Source organism: Salminus brasiliensis, chromosome 15, assembly GCF_030463535.1.
Source record: "Salminus brasiliensis chromosome 15, fSalBra1.hap2, whole genome shotgun sequence".
NCBI classification, from domain to species: domain Eukaryota; kingdom Metazoa; phylum Chordata; class Actinopteri; order Characiformes; family Bryconidae; genus Salminus; species Salminus brasiliensis.
The window spans coordinates 7111290-7135637 of NC_132892.1; the positions used below are offsets into that span (position 1 = coordinate 7111290).

At 36.9% G+C, this 24348-nt stretch overlaps 1 protein-coding gene across 4 annotated transcripts; it reads left to right on the plus strand.

Annotated features, from left to right (window-relative positions):
• Positions 1-10846: 10846 nt before the first annotated feature.
• On the plus strand, positions 10847-23517 carry dachb (dachshund b). Of its 4 annotated transcripts, none has more exons than XM_072657334.1 (10): positions 10847-11320; positions 15179-15291; positions 17363-17517; positions 18065-18227; positions 18566-18631; positions 20205-20302; positions 20389-20536; positions 21411-21545; positions 21642-21719; positions 22114-23517. In XM_072657334.1, exons 1-10 carry the CDS (start codon positions 10887-10889, stop codon positions 22155-22157), a joined length of 1434 nt encoding a protein of 477 aa, XP_072513435.1. In that variant the 5' UTR covers positions 10847-10886; the 3' UTR covers positions 22158-23517. The 4 variants fall into 4 exon arrangements, with proteins under 4 accessions (XP_072513435.1, XP_072513436.1, XP_072513437.1 ...); XM_072657335.1 differs by having other exon boundaries at positions 21645-21719; XM_072657336.1 differs by having other exon boundaries at positions 18086-18227.
• Positions 23518-24348: the final 831 nt, after the last annotated feature.

Genomic DNA, 24348 nt, shown 5'->3' on the forward strand with positions numbered 1-24348 from the left:
TTAGAAGGAAAAATGCAAACAAACATTCAAGGCTGGATAAACAAAGTCACACATTTGCTGCCATATCTAATCTGGATAACTCTGTGCTAGCATTAGTCTGCCAGTGAGGAATAGGCAGCTATAGGCAGTGTTCTTTGGCAAATTGTATCTGCTTAATTACATGTCTTTTTTTAACAGTGGGACTTTGCGGGGACTTCGTGCTAATAGATTAGCTTCACACAGGTGTCTTCTAACTGTCACAGTACTCACAGGTAACTTGAGACTCTTTGATTATCCTGGAGCTGATCATTGGCTGAGCCTTTGCCATTCTGGCTATTCCTTGATCCCTTTGAATGGTAGTCTTCCGTTTTCTTCCATGTCTCTTTGGTTTTGCTTGCCATTTTAAAGTATTGGAGATCATTTTAGCTGAACAGCCTATCATTGTCTGCACTTCTTTACAAGTTTTACCCTCTTTTTAACTTTTTTTAACTTTTTAACTTTTTAAAGTACTCTGTTCTTCTAAAAATGTCTCGACCGAATCATATTTCTCAGGCTTTCAAGGTGATAGGCATGTACAACATGTGCTGGCTTCACCCTTTAATAAATCTGCCAAGAATCTGCTGCACCAACTGGTAAATTGTTTGTCATGTGGTAATATAATTTATACCAAAAACAGTGATTTATCTGGTTAGTCATATTGGACAGCCATTATTTTGAACACTACTGTACTTAACCAAGATGATTTTGGTCATTCGAGTAATCTGACAGATAATCTTATATAAACACAGAAGTGTATGCAGATACACTTACATGCTGGGCTGCTACAGATATCTTTTTTTAATGACTAGCACACATTGTAGGAAGGATTAACTGCCTCTTTCTCTCTCCTTTCTTCCATCTTCACCTTTTATGCCCTTGCCATTTTCCTCCGCAGGTGAACATGATCGCTTTCTTTGTTACAGAGGAGCGTAGTCTCTGGTAACAGGAGGAGGTGTGTGTTCTGCTCACCAGCTGCTGTTCCATCACGTATCATCATGCCTGTTTGATTTTCCATGCGGAGAATCGTCTGCACCTGTCTGTTTTTCCCCCATCTTTATGGTGCATTTGAATCCAGATGTGTGTGTGTGTGCATGTGCTGATGTAAGCAGCTTTAAGTAACTAGATGTGTTGTCCTTTTTTTTAAGAAAAAAGAAAACGGTATGAGCAGGTGTGTTTTATGTGCTGGAAAATCTTTTGTTTCTATCTTTGTAGAACCCCAGGAACAATAAAAACAATATCCAGGAAAACGTCAGTGCTGTATGAAACAACACCAAGGAGATTCTGTAGAATTAAAGGAAGTCTTTCAAATTATACATTCAAAAACACCAAAATACATTGGTATGCTGTTACTTTTCTCTCAGATTTTGAAGTTAATCAAACATAATATTGTTAGCAAATCATAACGCATAATGCGAAATAATATACAAACAAAACAATGAAAAAAATGAATAAATAAAATAAAACATTGGAATAGTATTTGGTGCTGTCCTTCCACCACTTTTACACATTCACATTGTTCTTTAGTGGCTTCCCAGTCATCAGTTCTGAATTAAATAGAACACCTTTGAGATGTGGTGGAAAGGGAAATTCACAGCATAAAAGTGCACCTGAAACCTCTGCAGGTGTCACTGTGTGTTGCGATCATGCCAACATGGACCAATAATGTTAGGTTCACAATACCTGTAACACTTTTAATAGCCATTTTCAGAATCTATATTATATTTATAATAAATGTTTGCACATGCCTTTAGGTATTACTTTGAATCGTGTAAGACAGTCTTTAAGGTCATAACTTTTTTTTCACAGGGTTAAGAAGAATTGATCACACGGTTCTAGTCCCTTCCTTTTACTCTCTCTCTCTGTAACCAACCAATGTCACTAACAAGGGCAAACCCACAGCTTATTAAAAGCATCAGCAATATTAAATTAAATTCTGTCTTTGGGTATGAAGGAAGTGGGCAGAAAGGGAGAGATAGAGTGTATCCCATTATCCACACTAAATTACCTTTAGGATGTGTTTCATTCTGTGAAGCAGGCATACATATGGATTATCCATTCATTTTTAATTATTTCAAGCTCTTCTTTCTATTGTCTTTGAAACACAATTAGATTACATGGCACACTTAAAGAGATGACACACTGAGGGTAGCTATTTTAGATGTTATTGTGAACATACTTCAATACATTTACTACTATAGAATTCCAGACAGATATTACATCTGGTATCTTCTTGCTTTTTTTGAATGGAGTTAGTGCTACAGATTGCCTGAGCAATAAAGTTAAATATAAAATAGTGTAAATAGAGTAGTCGACTCATTATTTATTTTCTGCAGCAGAATTGAGTTTTCTAGTTTCTAGTTGATTTCTATTCTGCTGACTATAAGGCCTGTGAAAAGAAGATACAATTGAGATTGAGATGTTGAGAAGTGTTCGGAGAAGAAAAATCCAACCATTGTAAAATATTTATTGACAGCAGTAAAGACTGTGTAGAAAGTAGTTAATTTGGCATACAAATTGCTGATAAACAGTAGACTAAAATGCTAAATGATTTGTTTGTGTTGGACCTAATGTATATATCTGTGAAGTGATTTTAAAATGGATCAGAAGAATTTTCACATAACCGCATTTCTGAATAAATCTTTTACCCAATGAGACATTGAACATAAGACTTTGAACTGTGACATCTTTTTGTAATTTTGCCATCACCACAATGAATTTGAAATGGCAAACTGTGATGGAAGTGTATTTTATCACAACACACAGGAAATCTTGCCCTGTTGTACATGGGGCTGTGTAGTCAGAGACTGGTTAGAGTGCTCATTTTAAGACCTGTCTACCGCAGAAACACCTACAATGAACAACGGGGTATTTGAGTTGGACCTTGGAGAAATGGAATGGAATCATCCTGATATCCCTCCTTTTGTAACCGCTCATAGATCTTCTATCCGAACCTATTTTCATCTTCATTCTTTACATTCTATTTCTGTACCATTGAGATACGTATATTGTATGTTTCTTAATAAGCAGCATTTTGATATTCTTTGTGACCCATGGCTTTCTGTTTAGATACACAATCACTTTTAACATCGCAACATCAGTCCAAACCATAAAATTTTCCTAAACATGTCCTAAACATTTTGGACTGTATTTTATTTTTCTTTAAAAGTGGTCTTTATGCTGGAACCAGGTGGATAGTAGGGTGGTGAGATGCACCCAGTGGGGCTTTCCTGAATGTCCCACAACAATGATCCTGGATTGTAATTTCCTCTCGTTAGGCAGGTGATATATTGCTGGAAGTTGCTAAAAGACATTTGCATATTACATGGTTTAAAATCTTATATTATGAAGCAACAGGTGAGAGTCTAAAGCTTATGTGTAACTTTGTAAATTGTGTCAGCAACATATTTGGCATTGGCTTTTGGGTTAATGTACACCACGGTTAAAAATATGTGATGATAAATATAATGTGCAGATTGACACAGAAAGAGTACAATTCAGACTCCGCCTGATGCATTTTTGAGTTTGGTATGTTCTCCACAAGCCTGCATGGGTTTCCTCCCACCTCCCTAAAAATATGGTTTTGTGTGGTACCCTGAAATGAAGTGGCACTCTGTCCAGGAGGTATTCCTGCCTTGCACCCATTGATTCCAGACAGGTTCTGGACCCCCTAATGTACAAACCGGATTCCAAAAAAGTTGGGACACTAAACAAATTGTGAATAAAAACTGAATGCAATGATGTGGAGATGGCAAATGTCAATATTTTATTCGTAATAGAACATAGATGACAGATCAAAAGTTTAATCTGAGTAAATGTAACATTTTAAAGGAGAAATATGTTGATTCAAAATTTCACAGTGTCAACAAATCCCAAAAAAGTTGGAACAAGTAGCAATAAGTGGCTGGAAAAAGGTTGAGCATATAACGAACAGCTGGAAGACCAATTAACACTAATTAGGTCAATTGACAACATGATTGGGTATAAAAAGAGCTTCTCAGAGTGTCAGTGTCTCTCTGAAGCCAAGATGATAAGAGGATCACCAATTCCACCATTGTTGCGCAGAAAGATAGTGCAGCAATACCAGAATGGTGTTACCCAGCGTAAAATAGCAAAGACTTTTAAGTTATTATCATCAACCGTGCATAAGATCATCAAAAGATTCAGAGAATCTGAAACAATCGTTGTGCGTAAGGGTCAAGGCCGTAAAACTCTACTGGATGCTTGTGATCTCCGGGCCCTTAATTGTCACTGCACCTCAAACAGGAATGCCACTGTCAAAGAAATAACAGAATGGGCTCAGGAATACTGCCAGAAATCATTGTCAGTGAACACAATCCACCGTGCCATCCGCCGTTGCCAGCTGAAACTCTACAGTGCAAAGAGGAAGCAATTTCTAAGCAAGCTCCACAAGCTCAGACGTTTGCACTGGGCCAGGGGTCTTTTAAAATGGAGTGTGGCAAAATGGAAGACTGTTCTGTGGTCAGATGAGTCACGATTTGAAGTTCTTTATGGAACACTGGGACGCCATGTCATCCGGACCAGAGAGGACAAGGATAACCCAAGTTGTTATCAACGCTCCGTTCAGAAGCCTGCATCACTGATGGTATGGGGTTGCATGAGTGCTTGTGGCATGGGCAGCTTGCATGTCTGGAAAGGCACCATTAATGCAGAGAACTATGTTCAGGTTCTAGAACAACATATGCTCCCATCTAGATGTCATCTCTTTCAGGGAAGACCCTGCATTTTTCAACAAGATAATGCCAGACCACATTCTGCAGCAATCACAACATCATGGCTACGTAGGAGAAGGATCCGGGTACTGAAATGGCCAGCCTGCAGTCCAGATCTTTCACCTATAGAGAACATTTGGCGCATCATAAAGAGGAAGGTGCGACAAAGAAGGCCCAAGACGATTGAACAGTTAGAGGCCTGTATTAGACATGAATGGGAGAGCATTCCTATTTCTAAACTTGAGAAACTTGTCTCCTCTGTCCCCAGACGTCTGTTGAGTGTTGTAAGAAGAAGGGGGGATGCCACACAGTGGTAAAAATGGCCTTGTCCCAACTTTTAGGGGATTTGTTGACGCCATGAAATTTTGAAACAACATATTTTTCCCTTAAAATGATACATTCTCTCAGCTTAAACTTTTGATCTGTGATTTGTGTTCTATTCTGAATAAAATATTAGATGTTGGCACCTCCACATCATTGCATTCAGTTTTTATTCACAATTTGTTTAGTGTCCCAACTTTTTTGGAATCCGGTTTGTATATATCTGTGAAGTGATTTCAAAACGGGCCTGAAGAATTTTCACATAATTGCATTTTTTAATAAATCTTTTACCCAATGAGACCTTAAACATGCCAAATATGCACAAAAATGCATGAAAAAAAATCTAATGCTTTTCACTCCTTTGCCAAATAATATTTACAACACAATATGTAAATATTTTTCTTGGGTTTTCATTGAGAGTAAATGGAAAGTCATTTAAAACAGCAATGTCTTGCCCATCAAAATCCTGTTTGTGTTAGAAGTAAAAGGAAAGTTAAAAACAGCACAAAAGTGATTTAAAGTGTTCTGTGTACGTGTATGCACACATACACACACACCAGTGGTCAATACATCTTGCCAGGAAAACCAGAGGGATGGAAGAAGACAGTGAAGGAATGATTCTTCTGACAAGAAAGAAGAGAATCTCTCCATCTCATGGGAAACATAAAAGAGAGAATGAGAGACCAGTAGGAAATATTGCAGTGGAAAGCTTCTACGGGCCAACATGTGGAAGATGTCAAAGGAAAAAGTGGAAAGAGGCCATTCCTAACAGAACAAAGGAATGTGAATTTCAGCCACAGTTTCCTAATTATGTTTATGTCATGTTACAAACATTTTCTACAAGTCATCGCAAAGCAAGCAAGCATCTGGTAGCATTCATATGGTACTATATCAGACACTGATAACATTCATTTTATAAAGGCAAAAACAATTCGAATACCTCAACACAACTATTAACGAGCACTGCAGTTTCAGAATTATTAAACCCTTTCATGCCAAGCATCTTTAGCAGTTTTACCTCCTGCAAATGTGATGCATAACCAAACAACAGCTTCTGGCAGTGTACCTGAGAAATCTAAGCCCATATTCTTAGACTGCAACGCAGACTCATATTAATGGGTCTGTGTTGCAGCCACCTTCTTCAAATCCCACCAAACATGTTTATTATTATTTATTATTATTATTATTATTATTATTATTCAAACATTATAGCAAGTTGCACCTGCCACTATAACTATTTAATATTGAATACTATAACAAACCATTTCTAGCACTGAATGATATTACACCTTAACACCTTTTGTCTGGAACTCTGACTGGGCCAAAGATCCGACGTGGTTTAAACACTGTAAAGTAGACCTGCTTGTGTGCTTTGGATCACTCTCTTGTTTGATGACCCAACTGCACTTCAGCTTTAGCTCATGGACATGCATTCTAATAACTATGTTAGCTGTTGCAAATAATAAACAAAATCAAAATCAAAATTCAAAAATGAAAGAGGGATTTCACTAATTATGAAAGGCTACTGTACGTTTAGTACACGGATTGCCATCACAATTGAACAAAATTGGATTTCACTGTGTGAAGGGAAAAATGATGGTAATAGTGTTGAGATCATTAACTAAATTGAGAATAGTAATTCTGATAAAATAAGATAAAAAAAAAGAAAGATATGCAGTAGATACTTTTTGTTACCACTTTACATACACATGACACATAAAGGGAGGAATAAGCAATCTAGTTAAGCACTACAAATTGGATTACCGTGGATTAAGCTTCTGTCTTGTTAGCCAATGTCTTTTTTATAATTACATTGCATAGTCAAATGAAAATTTGGGTCAAAGTGTCCTTAATATGTTTCCCATCCTCCACCTCACTTTACTCTTTTGACTTTGTACTTCCAACAAGCTGAATAGTGTAATGACCCTCTGAGAATGTAGTTGGAATTTTCTGTATATTTTATAACGTTTTTAAAAGGAAACTGAGCATTTCAATTTTTTTACTTTTTGTTTTTTAGAATTTGTTTGCTGTCACAAACTATAATTTGCCTGACAAGGACATGGAAACATAAATATCTGTAAAACAACTAAAAAACTAATCACTCAAAGGAAGCAGTTTGAACTGAAATAAAGTCTGTTGTATGTACAAACATATATTCCTACAAACAACAAACATGTAATGGTGTGCATATACCCCAACCTTGATTGCACAGTTAAGGAGATTAATTCATCTCTGTTCTCAAATGATTAATTTTTATATCATAACGCCCTGTGTGACAGGACTGGCGGTGATGTGACAGGAGTTTATTAATGCATGAAAAGTTACATTTTGTATTTTTAAATTAATTTTTCATTTCATTCATTTTATTTTTTTCCATATTTGGTCAAATTTAGCCAAGGACACATAATAAGGACCAAATTCATTAGAATTTGACTGAAAAAATATATCATCCAAACATCAATTTAAAACACCAACAAATATGCTGCATGTACTAAATGTTCATAAACTATTGCTTGCCATTTAATTTGAATGTTTGTAGCTTTTAAACTGTATTTACCTTTGTAAATGAAGCAAGTGTACACAGGTTAACATTGGCATATGTAGCAAAGTCCATGTTATAAAAACATTGAATTAAACAAGCTCTGTAAAGATCCTCAAGACTGCTGAGGAGACTGCCCTCAATCACAATTCCTACAACAGTACGACCTTCATTTGACCCTTCTTGGTTCCGCAGCAGCTAAATCTTCATCACCTCCTTTGCCAACTCTTCTTGTACATTGATGGGAGCATCAATAAGATCCTGCAGATATTGAAAAGTCATTGTTGGAGCTCACTGTTAGCATGCATGTTACAAGACAGATCCATTTCAAGCCATGTAAATGTCCCCTTAAAAGCATGACCATTCCTTTTAAAATCTAATTGTGTACCTAGAAAAAGGTACATTTCAGAAAATAGTACCACATTTACCCCTGTAAAGTAAACTTTTTGAAGTCCAAATTTGTGTTTATGTTAAGATAAGATAAGATAAGATAAGATAGTCCTTTATTAGTCCCGCAGTGGGGAAATTCTCAGTGTCACAGCAGAAAGGGATAGCAAGAACAAAAATTTAGATAAATAATTTACACTATATACACAATATAAATAAGAATTAAAAAAGCAATAACAATATTATTTACAGCAAATGACTCTTAATTGCACATGGGGGGGGGGATTGCACATAGTATTCCCTGAACATGAACATGTGTGTGTAGTTAAGTGTGTGTGTATGTGGTCCGCTGGGAGCAGTGCTGGTTGTGGAGTCTGACGGCAGCAGGAAGGAAGGACCTGCGATACCGCTCCTTCACACACTTGGGGTGAAGCAGCCTGTCACTAAAGGAGCTGTTGGACAGGTATTTAAGTTCTTTGGGATTTGGATCTGCGCTAAATGCTTGCTTCAAAATACAGCACATTCTTGTACTAGAATTTATAGCTTTAAGCACGGTGTGATTAAAAACAATATACACTGCCTGGCCAACAAAAAAAGAAAAATCTTCTATTAACATACACAGCCCTACATGACCTTGCTCCTCAGTACCTGCGAGATCTTATTACATATTAGGAACCATCAAGAATACTTAGATCTCAGAGTGATGGCTACCTTAGTAGTTCCCAAAATTCCAAATAACTCAGCAGGGGGAAGAGTCTTTTCTTATAAAGCCACCCAACTCTGGAATAACCTTCCAGATAATGTTTGGGACTCAGGAAAAGTCTCAATCTTTAAATCTAGGCTGAAACCTAGGGAATTGTACACACAGTGAATTGTAGTATACTGAGATGCTGGAGCTGTTGTCTTGCTGCTTGCATGCGATCACTCAGGTTTGTGTATGGTGGAGCAGATGGACGCTAGCGTTTCAGGGTGCTCCCTTGTCTGTTACCTTCTGGCGCTCTCCTTTTAACTAGGCTGTTATAGTCAGACCTGCCGGTGTCGTCAGACACACTCTGATACTGCTCAACTTCCATTCATCCATTCAGAACTAACTGTCTCTTTATCTTATCCGATTATAGGTCACACAGCCCAACCTGCTGGAAGACTGCCTGCTGAGGCCCCTTCTACCTGCATCAGACCTGCTGCCACCTATCACTCCGACCAGCAGAGTTTTTTCTTGCCACTGTTGCCGTTGGCTTGCCCACTGGGGGGTCTTAGATTTTTCATGTCTTTTTATGTTATTTATTTGTCTGTCTTTTACTAATTACTGATTATGTAAAGCTGCTTTGTGACAACAGTAAAAAAATATATATATATAACTTGACATGAATTTCTTCTCCTCTGATGGCACTGGCATATTCCAAGATGACAATGCCATGATTCATCTGGCTCAAATTATGAAAGAGTGGTTCAGGGAGCATGAGAATTCATTTTCACACATGGATTGGACACCAGAGTCCAGACCTAAACCCCACTGAAAATCTTTGGGATGTGCTGAAGAAGACTTGCACTGATCCAAAACTCCCATCACCAATACAAGATCTTGGGGAAGAAATGAATGCAACTCTGGACAAAAATAAATGTTGTTACATTGCATAAGCTTGTGGAAATTGTGCCACAATGAAATATTAGTGTGCAACCTTTTTTTTGGCCAGGCAGTGCATATCAGCTGTGATGCATCATGCTTCCGTTCACGATGGCTGCTTAAACAATCCTCCAGGACAGCACAGAAACAGACACCACAATCAGAGATTTCAAAATAGCAAAATACAGTTCAAAAAGCTTTATACACAGCAAGAACAGCACCGCCTTTGGTCAGGGAACACAGCAGGGGGTTGGTGTGGCGCAACAGATAACATCACTACCTGCCAGTGAGCTACCACACCATGTGGGAGACCAGGGTTCGATTCATGGTCTGGGTGACTATGCTGCGCTATACCAATAAGAATCCTTGGGCAAGACTCCTAACTCCTAACACTGCATTGGCCCATCTCTGTAACATGAGTAACCTTGTAAGTCGCTCTGGATAAGAGCATCGGTTAAATGCTATAAATGTAAATGTTTCAATTTGCCCACTGTGACCTACATAGAGTACTACAAGACCATCATTTAAATAATATCTTCCACAGAGTGGAATAATATCTTACAGACTGTTGCACAGTCTACAGCTAGATATACATGCATCTTATCCACAAACTTACCCACAAAGGGCTGGTGTGGCTGCTGGTTTTTAGTTCAATCACTCCAGAGCACATCTGATTTCACAAGTTTAATTAGTTGGTCTCAATTTCACATCTGATCATGGTTGTCTGGAATAAAAACCAGCAGCAAAAGCAGCCCTATGCAGATTGAACACCCTGACTTAGGAAGTAATGGATAATTAGCGATGTGAACAGCAGATGTTTGTACGAAGGTTGCATTTGCTGATAAAATGGTACACTGTAGTTTTATGCTGAAACCACAGCACATTTAAGCAATAATACACGAGACTGTGCTCTCCAACATGAGATATTTGGAACTGGTGTGCTGCAGTGGTAAAGCTAAAGTTACTCAGTCATTTACACAGAGCAGACAGTGGGGAATTAACTGTCCTAAGGTTTTATAAAGACCCATTAAGTCACAATGTGATAGTAAAGACAAATTCTCAGCTGCTTCTGAGCGTATCCCAAAACTTCCACTGGGACAATACTAGCCAATCTCAGTATCGGGGGCGGGGCTTTGTGGAATAGAGGCGGGGAAAATAACGCATGCACCATGCCTCGCGTGCACACCAGAGCGGCATCTGAGCAAAATCAAATGTTCGTGGTGAGAAAGTGCGTGTCTCAAGGGTCTAATGCGATGTGATGTGAAGCATGGAAGTCTCCGCAATTCTTCCGATGATCTCCCCGGTTTGTCCACTTTCCGCGACGCCGTTTCGGTCAGACCCCTTTTGCTTCAGTCCGCCCGTTTCGCCTTCGCGAGCGCCCGCCGGCTCTCCAAACTGCGCGACGGCGACAGAGTGCAAACTGGTGGAGGTGCGCGGGCTGAAAGTCGCGTCGTTCAGCGTGGATGGACAGGAGCTCATCTGCCTCCCGCAGGTGTTCGAGCTCTTCCTAAAGCACCTGGTCGGCGGGCTGCATACCGTCTACACCAAACTGAAGCGGCTGCGCGCGCGCCCCGTGGTCTGCACCGTAGAGCAGGTGCGCGTGCTGCGTGGGGTGGGCGCCATCCAGCCAGGGGTTAACCGCTGCAAACTCATTTCACGGACTGATTTCGAGGCACTTTATAACGACTGCACCAGCGCGAGGTCAGTACACTGCTTATTGAGACCCCTTCTGTTCAGTGTACGAATACTACAGGCAGTGTTGTGCACCAGTGACAATATTATATCTCTAGTCACAGAGATATAATATTACGTCACTAGCGTCATTATCGTAAATCTATGAAGAATCATGAACATGAATCAAAAATATGCTGCTCATCCAGCATGACCAAGGTGGTTGCCCAGTATGACTGGTCAGCCATCTTGGTCAAGTTGGTCATGCTGATGGGCCAGCTTAACCATCAAACTCAAATGAAAAAATAATATGTGCTGCTCAACCAGCTTAACCAACTTGCTTACCAGTATAAGGTGTGTTTTTGCCTGAGAACCAGCTTTTCAGCCACATTGAGCACCATCGACCAGCTTAGACCATCTAAAACCAGCTACTTGCAAAAAATGGTCTTCAACTGGACTTTTCAGAACTAAATGGCTAAGAACTAAAACAAATTCAGTTAGAGAGGTTTGATGAGAAACCTTAGAGGTGTTTAAGATGGTGCTGATGGGAACCAAATATCCAAAAAGTTTTATTCCAGCTATTATGGACACCTCCCTGTTTATTATTTCTTCTGAAGGCTGGGTGGCTTTATACCGCTTTAGCCCTACAGGCATGGTGCCAATAGGTTCATGTTTATGAACACAAGCTGGATGTTTGGGGTAAGAAAGTGTGTGTCATAGGAGTCTAATCTGATGGGAAGCATGGAAATCTCTGCAACTCCGCTGATCTCTCTGGTCTACTACAAAATAATTCTGTGGTAGCATAAAAGTGGACACAGGCACAGGACACAGCCAGCACATAATTATACTCAGCAACACAGAGAAGGTAACTTGCTCTTACAACCAGCAACACTTAAGCAAGGCAGTTAACCATGACACCTATGAGAAGGTAGCCCTGGGTAAATGCCAGCACATGGACGTTGGTGAACGACAGTAACTGGAGGACAGGCCCAGATGTAAATAGAAGGTGCCAGGGGACATAGGAAAGATTTTGTTTGCTGCAGTACTTTTAGTGTTGTCAATTTTTTTAGGGTGTTTGAAGGTCAACAGTTCACAAAATGTAAGCAAAATGTAGTTGTTAATATATAAGTTAAACTGGTAAAACAATGGTAAATGAAAAAAAGTTAATCTAAAAATACCAGTATATAAAAAACAATAATGTTAAATATATATTTAAAATATTACTTAAAATATATGCTTAGATGTTTTTTATATATATATTTCAATTTTAATTCAAGCAAATTTACCTCATTCAAGTTTATTTTTTACTTTTTACCGTCTGCAATCTTTTTTAAAAAAGGACCTGGGGCAGCAGCCCAGTGTCCAGGGTCTAGGTGCACTCCTGTTAACAAGTCTGCACATTCTTAATGAAGTAGTTGTTGTGGATCCCTTGTGGATCAAGGGAAGTTTTAGGGCCACATTTCTGGAAAAGCATTGGGTGACAATTAGTGTTTATTAGCAATATTAGCCTTATAGCCATCATGGTAAACTAAAAGTAAATTTGGACATCAAGTTTATCTAGACTGGTCAAGTACATTTGGCATATATAGACAATTGCATATATTATATATTTCGCACAAACATCCCTTTAATAAATGTGCATTTGAAAGCCTCGACTCAATGTTGTGGAGTGAACAGATCATTGTCAATTCCTAGCTGTTTAAATAATATGGCTATCAAATTTAACTCTCATCCATTTGAGAACCTCTAATAGACCTTTAACTTCAGTAATTACTGTAGCTTTTGATACTTTTACTGTTACTTTTGTTGTGTTAATGTTTTGCCATCCTCTGTTGACCAGAGGATAATTTCTTGCCACTGTAGGCATTAACTTGCTCACATGAGTGTGCACACAGATTTCTGTAAAGCTGATTTTAGTAAATGAAACTAATTAAGGCAAATTAACTAAATACATTTTACCTTTGTTGAAAGAAGCTGATCTGGTTTAATTTGCAGGAAGACAGAAAAATGAAATTAAGATGTATCATCAAATGTTATCTGACACCAGGATGATATCTTAGATGACTTAGATATATATAGATATAGATATAAGTTTTTACAGGGATATTTTGAATATTTTATGTTTAAAGTATCACATCCTCACCTGTTCTCGCTTTGTAGACAGTCTTCTAAAAGGGAACATTTCTTTTTGTCATTATTTGCTTAACTAGAAAACGTGCTTAAATGATTGACTTGTCTATAAGGTAGGCGACCAGCATAGCTTGGAAATGGCTGAGAAACGCGATTGTGCAGTAAAAAGCACAGGCCACACAGGTAGTTAGCTGAGGAGTTGAATTAGCTGAGTTTAATTAAAGAAATTATTGCTGATCACAAGGTTGCTCGTTCAGTACCATAGCATCGCTGACCCTGTGACCCTGGCTTTCTAAGCTGGCATAGGCAAAAAAATGCTATTGTTGTACAATGACTATAATTATATTTAATACAATAATACTTAACTTACATATTTTATTTCTGTGCTGCTTAAAAAGTTCATATAAAAATAATATTCACTGTGCCTGTTTCATGGTAGAACATATTTTAAAATCTTTGCCTGTTCCAGTCATTCAGTGACATTCTCCTTTTCCGCTCATCATCTTGTTCATGCCTCCAATCTACCATTTAAGAATTCTGCTTGTGTTCCCCTGTCCATTTGCAAGGTGTCATCCTTGACTCTGCTGACATAGCACTTCTGTATCGCCCCAGGGACTCAGGAACACACGGTTGTTTATTAGATTGCCGTGGTGTCCTCTGTTTGTCAAAGGAGAGGACGGAGAGTGGAAGACAGGCTGAAAATGTGCATAAGTTATGGGTTGTGTTGTCATGCATGAGAGAGAAGACTGGAGTACAGGAGAATGAAAGGGAGTATCCTTGTGCTGATCAGAAAGAGCACATCATGTTCAGTACCCACCATTATCTTGTGTGCATATCCATCGTTCATAGAGGAGGATGAGAGTAGGTATGATATTCACATTCATTAATGTCAACTTTCAGGTATTAGAAAGTACATTTAGATCAAAATAGTTCAATAACTGAATTAAGGAATTAAGCTTTTGTGTCCAGAGATATAGTACCAGTAACTGTAACCAGTAACTGCAGTGGACATACATCATAGGTTCAGTATTCTTTAATTATAGGATATTTTCTAAACATATGATAATGACCGTTTGATCTTCATTGAGAGATTGAGTTAATAAATCAACTAAAGAACTGTGTTTTAAAAATTAATTGTAAAATGTGATTGCAATATTTAGGACACTGTATGCTCATACCAATAGCTAGTATTTCCCCCTTTACACACATTTTTATAACTTTGTTTTTTGTACTACCAGTCTTTGACATTCCCACAGTCTCTGATGGGAAATGCATGTCATTTGACATCAACTGTGGAAAGAGCTACCTGTGATGACATTTTAAGATTATTGTGCTGAACTTGACAGCCTAAACTGCTAGCAGTTGCGGACGTAATTTTTTTTTTTGGACAATGGAATGCCTGATTTGAATGTTTTTGAGATTTTTAAATCCCTTCTCAGATCTGCATCTACAATCTCCTTTCTGAATGCCTTAGTGAGCTCTTTGGAACTTGTCATGGTAATGCCACTAAATGTAACAGTTAAAACCAAACCACATTTTTCATATTTCTTAAATTATTAGAAAGATTAAATGTCCCATTTTAATCACATGACTGTACTGTGTTTTGTTCATGAGGAATAGGGAGGTTTATTTAGATTTCAGCTAAAAAGTATACAGTGTGCTGTAATCTTTAATAAAATGTTATGATATATTAAACGAAGAAGCTGATTTTATGCTCTGTGTAGTCGATTAGAATTTTGGTGTTTGTTCCTGCTACAGCTCTCGTCCAGGTCGGCCTCCGAAACGCGCTTATAGAACCAACATGCAGAAAAGTTCCCAGATTCTACAAAGATCTCCTGGCCTTCTCCCTGCAGCCGTGCTACCACCAAAAGGTACTGATAAAATAAATGCCTTATGTACAATATGATGTAGTTGTTTTAGTTTACAAGCATAGATAGACCTGATCACTGTTCTCACTAAAACCAAACTCGATATTGTCATTGTATTTGAAATGTAGATGATTATATTTACAGAGTGATGAGTGCTGTGATGATGTGGCAGACTTTTGTGGCCCATGTCAAAGTTTATATTGGGTCAGAAAAAATATCAAAGACCTCACATTAACTTTTGTCTGTTTCCAATAAACCAAACCAACAGACACAAACAACACAATTAAGAAGTGTTTTCTCCAAATTCAACACAAGATGCCAATTTTTACAACTGCGGTTTCAGAATTCAGAAAAAGTTTACTGCGATATCTAGATGGTTTTACAAAATTATAATATCCTTTGTCTTCTGTAGTCCAGTGCAATCTCAATGTCTTGACTCCTCCCAAATCTACCTGAAGTTAACTCTTTTGCACTCCTAATAATAACCCCTTTTATTGAGACATGACATTCGGCACATATATACACAAATGCCATGCAGACATTTCCTAGGAACCTGCTTAGACACCAGGAAAACCACACTGTCTGGTGAGCCCCAGTGTGTATTTAAATGAGTAAATTAAATTTAAATGAATGCTTGCTGTTCCGTCAAATATTCCATTTGACATGGTCCCTTGTTTAAACTTGTTCCCCCCTTTGTAATTATACTGGATATAATAGACAATACTTTTCAAAATATTGAATTGAAGTTGGAAATTCTAAATTACACTACCTGTGTAACAAGCATTTGGTTTGTCATTTTAATTTGCTCAATTCAGAGGTCTAAGGTTTACTTGAATATCTCAAATACATGCAGATGGTATATCTGGACACTGTATATACTTAAAGGTTAACAGTGAGGTGAGTCAGCTTACCTTTTTCTATACATACCTTCCTGGAAGAATGCACTGGTATTGTGTGTTGGGGAAAGGTGACCTTGTAAAAAGAAATCAGTCAGCAGGTAGACACGTCTGAATTTGGAGGGAACACAGAGGGTTGTCCCTACGGAGAGAGAGAATGAGCAGTCTTCTAAGTCGCTAATCAATACCACAGTGCAGGTATCCAAGGCAACCAAGGATAGAGCACTTGGTTTGGCTAACTGTTGTTGTGGTGGGGCGGTTGATTAAAAAATGTGATAATGCCTACACAGCTATGTTGTAAGTTTTGGTGTATAAATAAAAAGTTGTTTCCATGTTTCCATCTCTAGTCTGATGTGTATCACCTTAATTTGGGCTTTTCTGACTTGGTCTTATCTGACTTAATTACTGATTTTATGATACAAATTATATTTTTATTAAAACCATTAAGTGAGAGATCCCATCATGTAGATTTATTTTAGCATTTTCCATTTAGAAACATTACAGACATTTGTCTAAGCTGTAGCACTGACTAAAGCAATGAAGTTACAGTAGATAAGGATGATGATTTACAATGGGGACAGGTACACAGTTGGTGTTGGATTATTTTTTTACATCCATACAAACGTTTGATTACAGTCTAATATATCCAAAGCCGTTGTTTCAAGAGAATCAGTGTTGTTCACCTCACTTGTGAATGTTCATAATGACTCATTTTTTTTTATTTATTTAATTGTTCACTTGACTTGCTTTTGTACTGTTTCCACTCCACAAATTCACAATAATAACATTAAATAGCTTGTCTAGCGTCATAATCATTTTCAAATTCTCTACATTATTTCCCACTTTTTGACCATGACTGTAGGTCTGGATAATTGCATTATTGTAAAGCATAATTATGTGAGAATTTATATTGCTTTTTTTTTTTTAATTATATTGTTTTGCTCCTGAAGGTACCCTTTTGGTGTAATACAGTTTGTTTAAAAATCAAATTGGACACTAAAAGTAATTTAGAGGAATAGCACAAGAACAGCAACCTTAATATTTTTGAAATATCAAAAAACAACAACAAAGGAATCACTATCTAAAGGTGATTACAAGTGCTTCAGTGAATTTTAATAATTAGATCCAAGACAGTTTGACAACACAAATATATGTCTCCTTCTTTATCACTTTATCAGATCTACCTTTCAAGATGATGTCTCATTCCCTACTTCCTGTTAACCTCCCTCGGACCCCTGTTGCCTTGGTGATGAACCACTTGAACACAATGGCCAACATGGTCAACAGTTCACGGCTGCAGAATTCAAACTCTAAACCTATGTCTGTAATCAAGGTAGGGCTCACACATTCTCACAGTGGTGTTAGATCACCATAATATAATTTTAACTTCATATTACTTTATAATACAGTTTGCTCCTTCTGTTGCCGTATAGCCCCCCTTGAAATGATCATATTTACACTAATAGTGCGTACTACCTATTGTATGTGCTTCTGCGTGCACCAAACCATGACTTATGTACTATGGCAGTTTGTATTAATACACATACCATGACATCCCTAGTGTCCACCCTTTACCCTTGTTACAGCTTCAATTTCTTTCAGGGACTTGGCTTAAGGTACTTCTGGCCATCTAAGTCACGCCAAACACATTTAAATAAAGCAAATGCTTATTTCTTTAAGTCTTACACAGCTGAAAGCGAGCATTTTCAGTGGTGTACCAGGCCTTGCAAGATCATTAGAAGTCCCATTTATCTGTATCTTTTCTGTATCTACTTGTTTCACTTGGTTTCCATTGGCATTAACATTGTTAAATTTAGTCTAAACTTGAAGAACTTTATTTTGACAGAAATAAATGTATTAATGAATTTAACATTTTCTAGGCTTTTGTCCTTTTGCAACAGAAGGAGTGTTCTGAGGACAAGCCATCTGTGGCGTCCATTGTGGATGGAATGACTGTATCCAGAATTAATTATTCACACAAACAGAAAAGCAGTCCTTCCAGCAGCCCGAAATATACATACATACATTCTCCACAAAGCGCATGTGAGTCACTACTAACTAATAAGGATGTAAAAAATAAATCTGTAGGTGGTGATCTGCATCCATTTTACAATGTATTAAATACATTTCACAAGTGTGCTTTTATACTACAAGAAAACGAAAGCAATATGCAAATAATAACTATATTGTGTATTTTAATATAAATATTCAAAATATGAACATATCCTTATACACTTTTTCCAAAGTATGAAATTGAACTACATTTTGGTGAAATTGTAAATTCCATGTTGCTCCAACGAATCTCCTAAAAACTGAATTTAGTTGAGTTACACACATGCCTAAAACACCCTTCTAAAATACTCATGCCTGTTTATCTACAGCACTGAACACTTCTGAGGAGCAAAGAGAGAGGGAATCAGGTTGCACCAGATTTTCTATGGATGCAGGTACGCAAAGCTGAAACCTATAATTAAATACTATTCAACAAAAGCACAGTTTTTGCAATATTACGTTATAGTGCATAATCACAAGGTTATGGATGTTGGCATTTCTACATGAGTACAGTCTAACCAGACATTACTTCTGAAGACTTCAACCACAGGAAAAATTGGTAACACAACCCATGAGATAAATGGAAGCTCCTGATCTCTAGTGGATTATTAAACACAGAGACATTAGTGCCATTGCCAGGATCTTAGAGATAATGTTATTAAATCTTCTAGAATGTTGTTCTCCCAAGAGAAAATCCATGGGGAACCTGGACAGTCAAGATGACAGTACTATGGCTTATAATAATGAAAAGAAATCCTATGTAGGACAGTGGAGGAACCTAGGCGGTGATTCTGAATTGTAAATCTGGTGTTACTCTGAGCAGCTAGATGGAATACTAGCATTATGAATCTAAAACTATAAAATGAATATAAGTTGTCTTGCACTGTGCAACAGATATTAATGTGTTATAAATATAAACTGCTTTAAAACATTTTGAAAATATTTCGGAAATTAAAAGTGTTATTTGTTATTTAAGTGAAAACACCTTTAATAGCTTTTTAACACTTTCTTTGGTTTTGAATATTTTTGGAAGCTACACAATATGTGCCTGAATCCTGCCCATTTTATTCTTTTGCAAAAACTTTATTTTCTAAGTAGTCTGAACCTGTTAGTCCCTTGGTGTTTTCTCATAGTCGTCCATCAGGGAGTTCAAACAGTCAAAAGCAGATCCATGAGAACAGATATCCCCAGAGACCAGAGAGACATAAAAATACAACATACTCAGATAAATGGAATATATTTGAACGTTTATATAAACACCATTCTGTTCCAGCCAAAGCCATAGATTTTGTCAATCTCTTAATGTTTTCCTGCAGAGTAAATTACATGTGCATGTTATTTGCACTTCACATAGTAAGTCATTGTACATAATATTACCACTTTGTCAGTTGTCACGTTGTTGGTGGTTTACTTCTTTGGCGTGTCTTAACACCAAAAGTTTTTAATTGTGTGAGTTTAACAGTCTTTAACCAAGGTAGATGTTAAAACTCAGTAGTACTACTTTTTTCCCTCTTTAAATCAAGATGATCCAATAGCACCTGGATACTGAAAACTTCGTTTTGTTTTAATATACTGTCTGTGAGCCTTTTCGCAGCATTTATGAATACAATTCCTCTCATCTTTTTACACATGTTTAATCATATAAAAAGTAGGACAGCTTTTGTTACAGCTATTGAAATACACTTGTGGCAATTCATGTAAAACCGACATGATTCACATGTTAGCTGTACTGCTGTAATAAATCTGTAAGAGTGCCAACACAACCTGTAGTTTTACACTATATGTACTTTACATGGACTGTTTATATGTAACTAGACAGTTATTAGATACACTCCATATAAAATAGTTTTACATTACAACATTTTAGCATATGGTTAAAGTAGGGGAGTTGATTTTTTTCTGTAGCTTGTGAACTAAGTGTCTAATAAGTGTCTTTTTCTCTTTTATTGTCTGTCTTTCTGTGTTTAGTTGAGAAAAATTCAGTTCAAGCATTGGTCACTGGATTCCCTGCTGCGTTCCTATACACTGACAGCTTGTCTGTGGAGACACTTCTTACAAACATCCAGGTAGAGTGACGGATAAGCCTACATGAAAACACTTATTAAAAAAACATCTGCACCTTTTTTATCTTGTATCTCTGTGTGTGAATTAGGGCTTGCTAAAGGTGGCTCTGGAGAATGCCCGAGTGCAGGAGAATCAGCTCCAGCAGGAAAGAAGAGATCTGAAGTTGGAGCTCTACAGAGAACGGGAGATAAGGGAGAACTTGGAGAGACAGCTCACCACTGAACTACATAGTCGAGGTGTGTATTTGGTGTAGTTCTAAATAGGGCCTCTAGAAATGCTCTGGTATTGTTGTTATGCAACCTAGGCGAGCCATGCAGCTTTGCCCCCTCACAGTTTAAACATCTTCTCTTTGTCACGTATTCACTGGAAATTCTAAGATAGCAGGCAGACGAATATATCACCTTAATGCCAAGTACATATAGTGTCTATAAGAACTACAGGTTTACAAAGCATCCCTACTAATGATTAAGAAAGGCTGCTCCATACCTGTTCTAGACGTGAAGCCAATGTGACATAATTGCGGACAAAATGGCGCCAAGTACACAGTTGCGCACTTGGTATTAACCAGCCTTTAACATGAATACACAACAGTCATGGGAGTTTTGATGTTTTTGGCGGCCAATCGTCTTGAATTACGCATGTGTTTTCTCTTCAGGTACTTGTGCATCGTTTGCAGAGTGTGTAAACCACCCTTTTGTTTCGTGCTAATTTTTTATTTCATACTTTCGATTTAAACTTAAGTGTTTTAGAGACATAAAAACTACTAAAGGAGAAAGTATTCTGATCTTGGCATTTCCTGTCTGATCTAGTATCTGGTATTCTCATTTTTTTTGTTTGCCCTGGTATTCTGATTCTATTTTGTTTATTCTTGTCCCAGCCTTAGCCCCCCTGTTTTGCCAAAGAGCTTGTTAGGAAACTTGTTAGTTGTGTTGATTTATGAGCTATGTTCGTGTTTGATTCGTTTATTGCAAACAGCTAAAAGTTTGTGTATTTGCTATATTATAATTTGCAATTATACTGAAATATTTCGTCTTTAAATGAGATGGCCCCTCAGGTCCATTTTATGTTTAAATATGTTTGATAATTCTCCTTTACTTTACTCATTCCCAGCCACTATTCAGCGACGTCTAAAAAAGGAGAAGAAGGAGAAAAGGAGGCTGCAGGAAGCCCTGCAGTTTGAGTTTAGGAGAAGAGAGCAAGTGGAGCAAGCCTTTCAGCACTCTGCCTCACACATATTCCCACATGGTGAGATGTGCATACTTACACATCCCAGTGGAGAGGAAATAGTTTTTTGGAGTAGAGTACATGTAATCTGTTAACACAGATGTATTATTTTTAAAGCAGACCACATAGATGCAGTTGGTATGGATGTGGAAGTGGAGCACATCAGAGCCCCAGAGGAGAATCACACATTACAAGGTAGCAAACAGAACACTAACTGACTTATTTATTGACCATTTTAAAGAAGTCAGTAAAATAAAAGTTAGGGGAAATTTTAAAATAAGAAATGCCAACAAGCGGTTGGGTTATGGATTTGAATAGGGCCACAGAGGACAAATAATAATGAGAAATATAACATATGGTGATGAGTATGTAAATGTATATCACTGTCCTTTCTATTTAAAGATACCTTTAAACCTTTCAACCTTCCATACCATTAATTGCTTTGTTTCTGTTGTTGTTGACCAAACCTTTCTTTTTTAGTTAATATAATAATATATCATATAATATAATAATAATATAATATATACAATAAATTATTATTATAATGTATTTGTTTAACATTGTTTCCTCTTGTAATTGTGCTTCACAGAGACAAATGTCTGTAAAAAGAACACAGAAAGTACAGAGAAATGAAGAGAGGCGCAATTGGGAATTTGAAGCGGCTGTCCTCATCACAGTGCTTGGACATTTCACTCCCCTACATTATAAAATAATTTCAAAGTGAAATAAAAAACAATAGAGAACGTTTTACTTAAGACATTACATCACACATTACAAGGCACATTACATGGACGAAAAAACAATAATGTCTGACAATGCTTTTTTATATTCAGTGATCTGTTTCTTCTTTGTGTCTCATACTTCTTATATGCAGGATTTTAATTAAATAATTTCTTTAAATCATTGTTTTGTTTAGAAATGTAATGTTTGTTTGCCTTAAAAGGCTATTGACAGTCACATGCATAGACACAAAGTTGGTAATTAACCAGTCACTCACTTTACTTCATGACAGGAATCAGGGTGAGCTGATGTAATGGAAGTCAACCATGTTGTTATAGACAGTCCCAGTGATGGGGCACAACCTTCTTATTCTTACTCCACACCGGAGGACCAAATTGTGTTTCTGAAACAAGTTGAAAGTCATTTCCGCCTTACAATTTACCTACAGTGTATGTTGTCACTTCTTGCAAGTACACATTTCTATATTTGAATAGTCCTTAGTATATTTCTGCATGCCCTTTGCAGAGTGTTTCAGTTTTGCTGGAATGTTAAAGTCTAATTTCATGGTTGCATGTTTTTTCATTGCATAATTAAAGAAATGGTTTCCTCTAACCCCAAACATAACTGTTGGTTGGAGCAAGACATGTTTTTTTGTCTAAAGTGTGATAGACACATTGATAGACACACTGAAGCGACAAGCAGTAGTTGCATCAGAATTGTCATTTTACATGAGCACAACAATTAAGGGGATGTCCAAAACTAATCATATTCAGGTCAATCCACTACATTTAAGAAATAGTCAAAATGTTTAGATTTTTCAGTGATCCAGTGAAATAACCTGTTATACAGATACTTCAGCGTATATATATATATATATATATATATATATATATATATATATATATGTATATATAAACATTTGGGGCATACACAAATAGTTCAAAAACTTTATGATACAAGTAAATATTGCTTACACTGTTTACTTCAGCAACTATGAGTTTTTACAAACCATATTCGAGTTGCATTATGTCCCTAGTTGTGGAACATTTCTTTAAAATGGTGCAACATTGCTTTGAATAGTTTTAAAGAGGCAATTAAACTAAACACATCCTTGTGTTTGGCATGATTATGTCAATGTTATGTAGCAGGGTGTTATGTGTTATGTGTTATGCAATGCTGTAATGAATGAACTGATGAGATCATTTTTATTTTATTTATTTTTATTAATTCTGACTATGTATTAAAGGGCTGTATTCTGGGTGGTGCTAGTTAAGGGATGACACTCTAAGTCTTAGTATAATAATCCTGTTTTATATAACTATAAAAAATAAGTAAATAAAATCTGTGTATTTTTACTTAATTCCCAGTGGAATTAGAAGCCCTGTCTAAAGAGGGGCAAATGTTTTACTGGTGAAAGATGTCATGGGAACAGGCTGATGACAAGATCAAAATAGATTTTTTTCCTCCACTCCACATATCAATGGAAAGAGACTGAGACCTCAATGTTTTTTTTAGATATGTTGGCAGGAAATGGTAGTGTGTGTGTTGCTGGTATAAGTGCATTAGAAAAGGGTGTTGCTTGAGTTTTTACATAGTTCACTGTCACTTAAACCAGTTCTCTTTGTGTGGGTTTTGTTTGCAAGGATTCACATTTTTACATGAATTGCAGTCAACACAACAAAAGTGGAGTCTACTTGATGAATAGGCTAGCTACTTAGACTTGTCTATTGTCAGTATTTCAGTGTAGCATAAATTTTAAAAAAACTCCTAGACATCTGAACTTTTGTTGTAACAATTGTGTTACATCAGTCTAAGGGATGACTGGGTCAAGTGATGACATTTTGTGTAGTTATAACTTAGATGAGCGTTTAAGTTTTATACTTAAAAGTGTATTTTTATATTTGTAAAAAAAAAATTAAAAAAAAAAATATATATATATCCCATATTACTAAAATACTATAACATTATTGACAAGTTATGTATTATTTTAAATATGGGTTACTAATAAGGACTATTATCAGTGAAAACATTTTTTTAGAAAACCCAAGTTCCATACAGTACATCTCTTCATTTATTTAAAAGTGAACCCTGAATAAAATGGGTG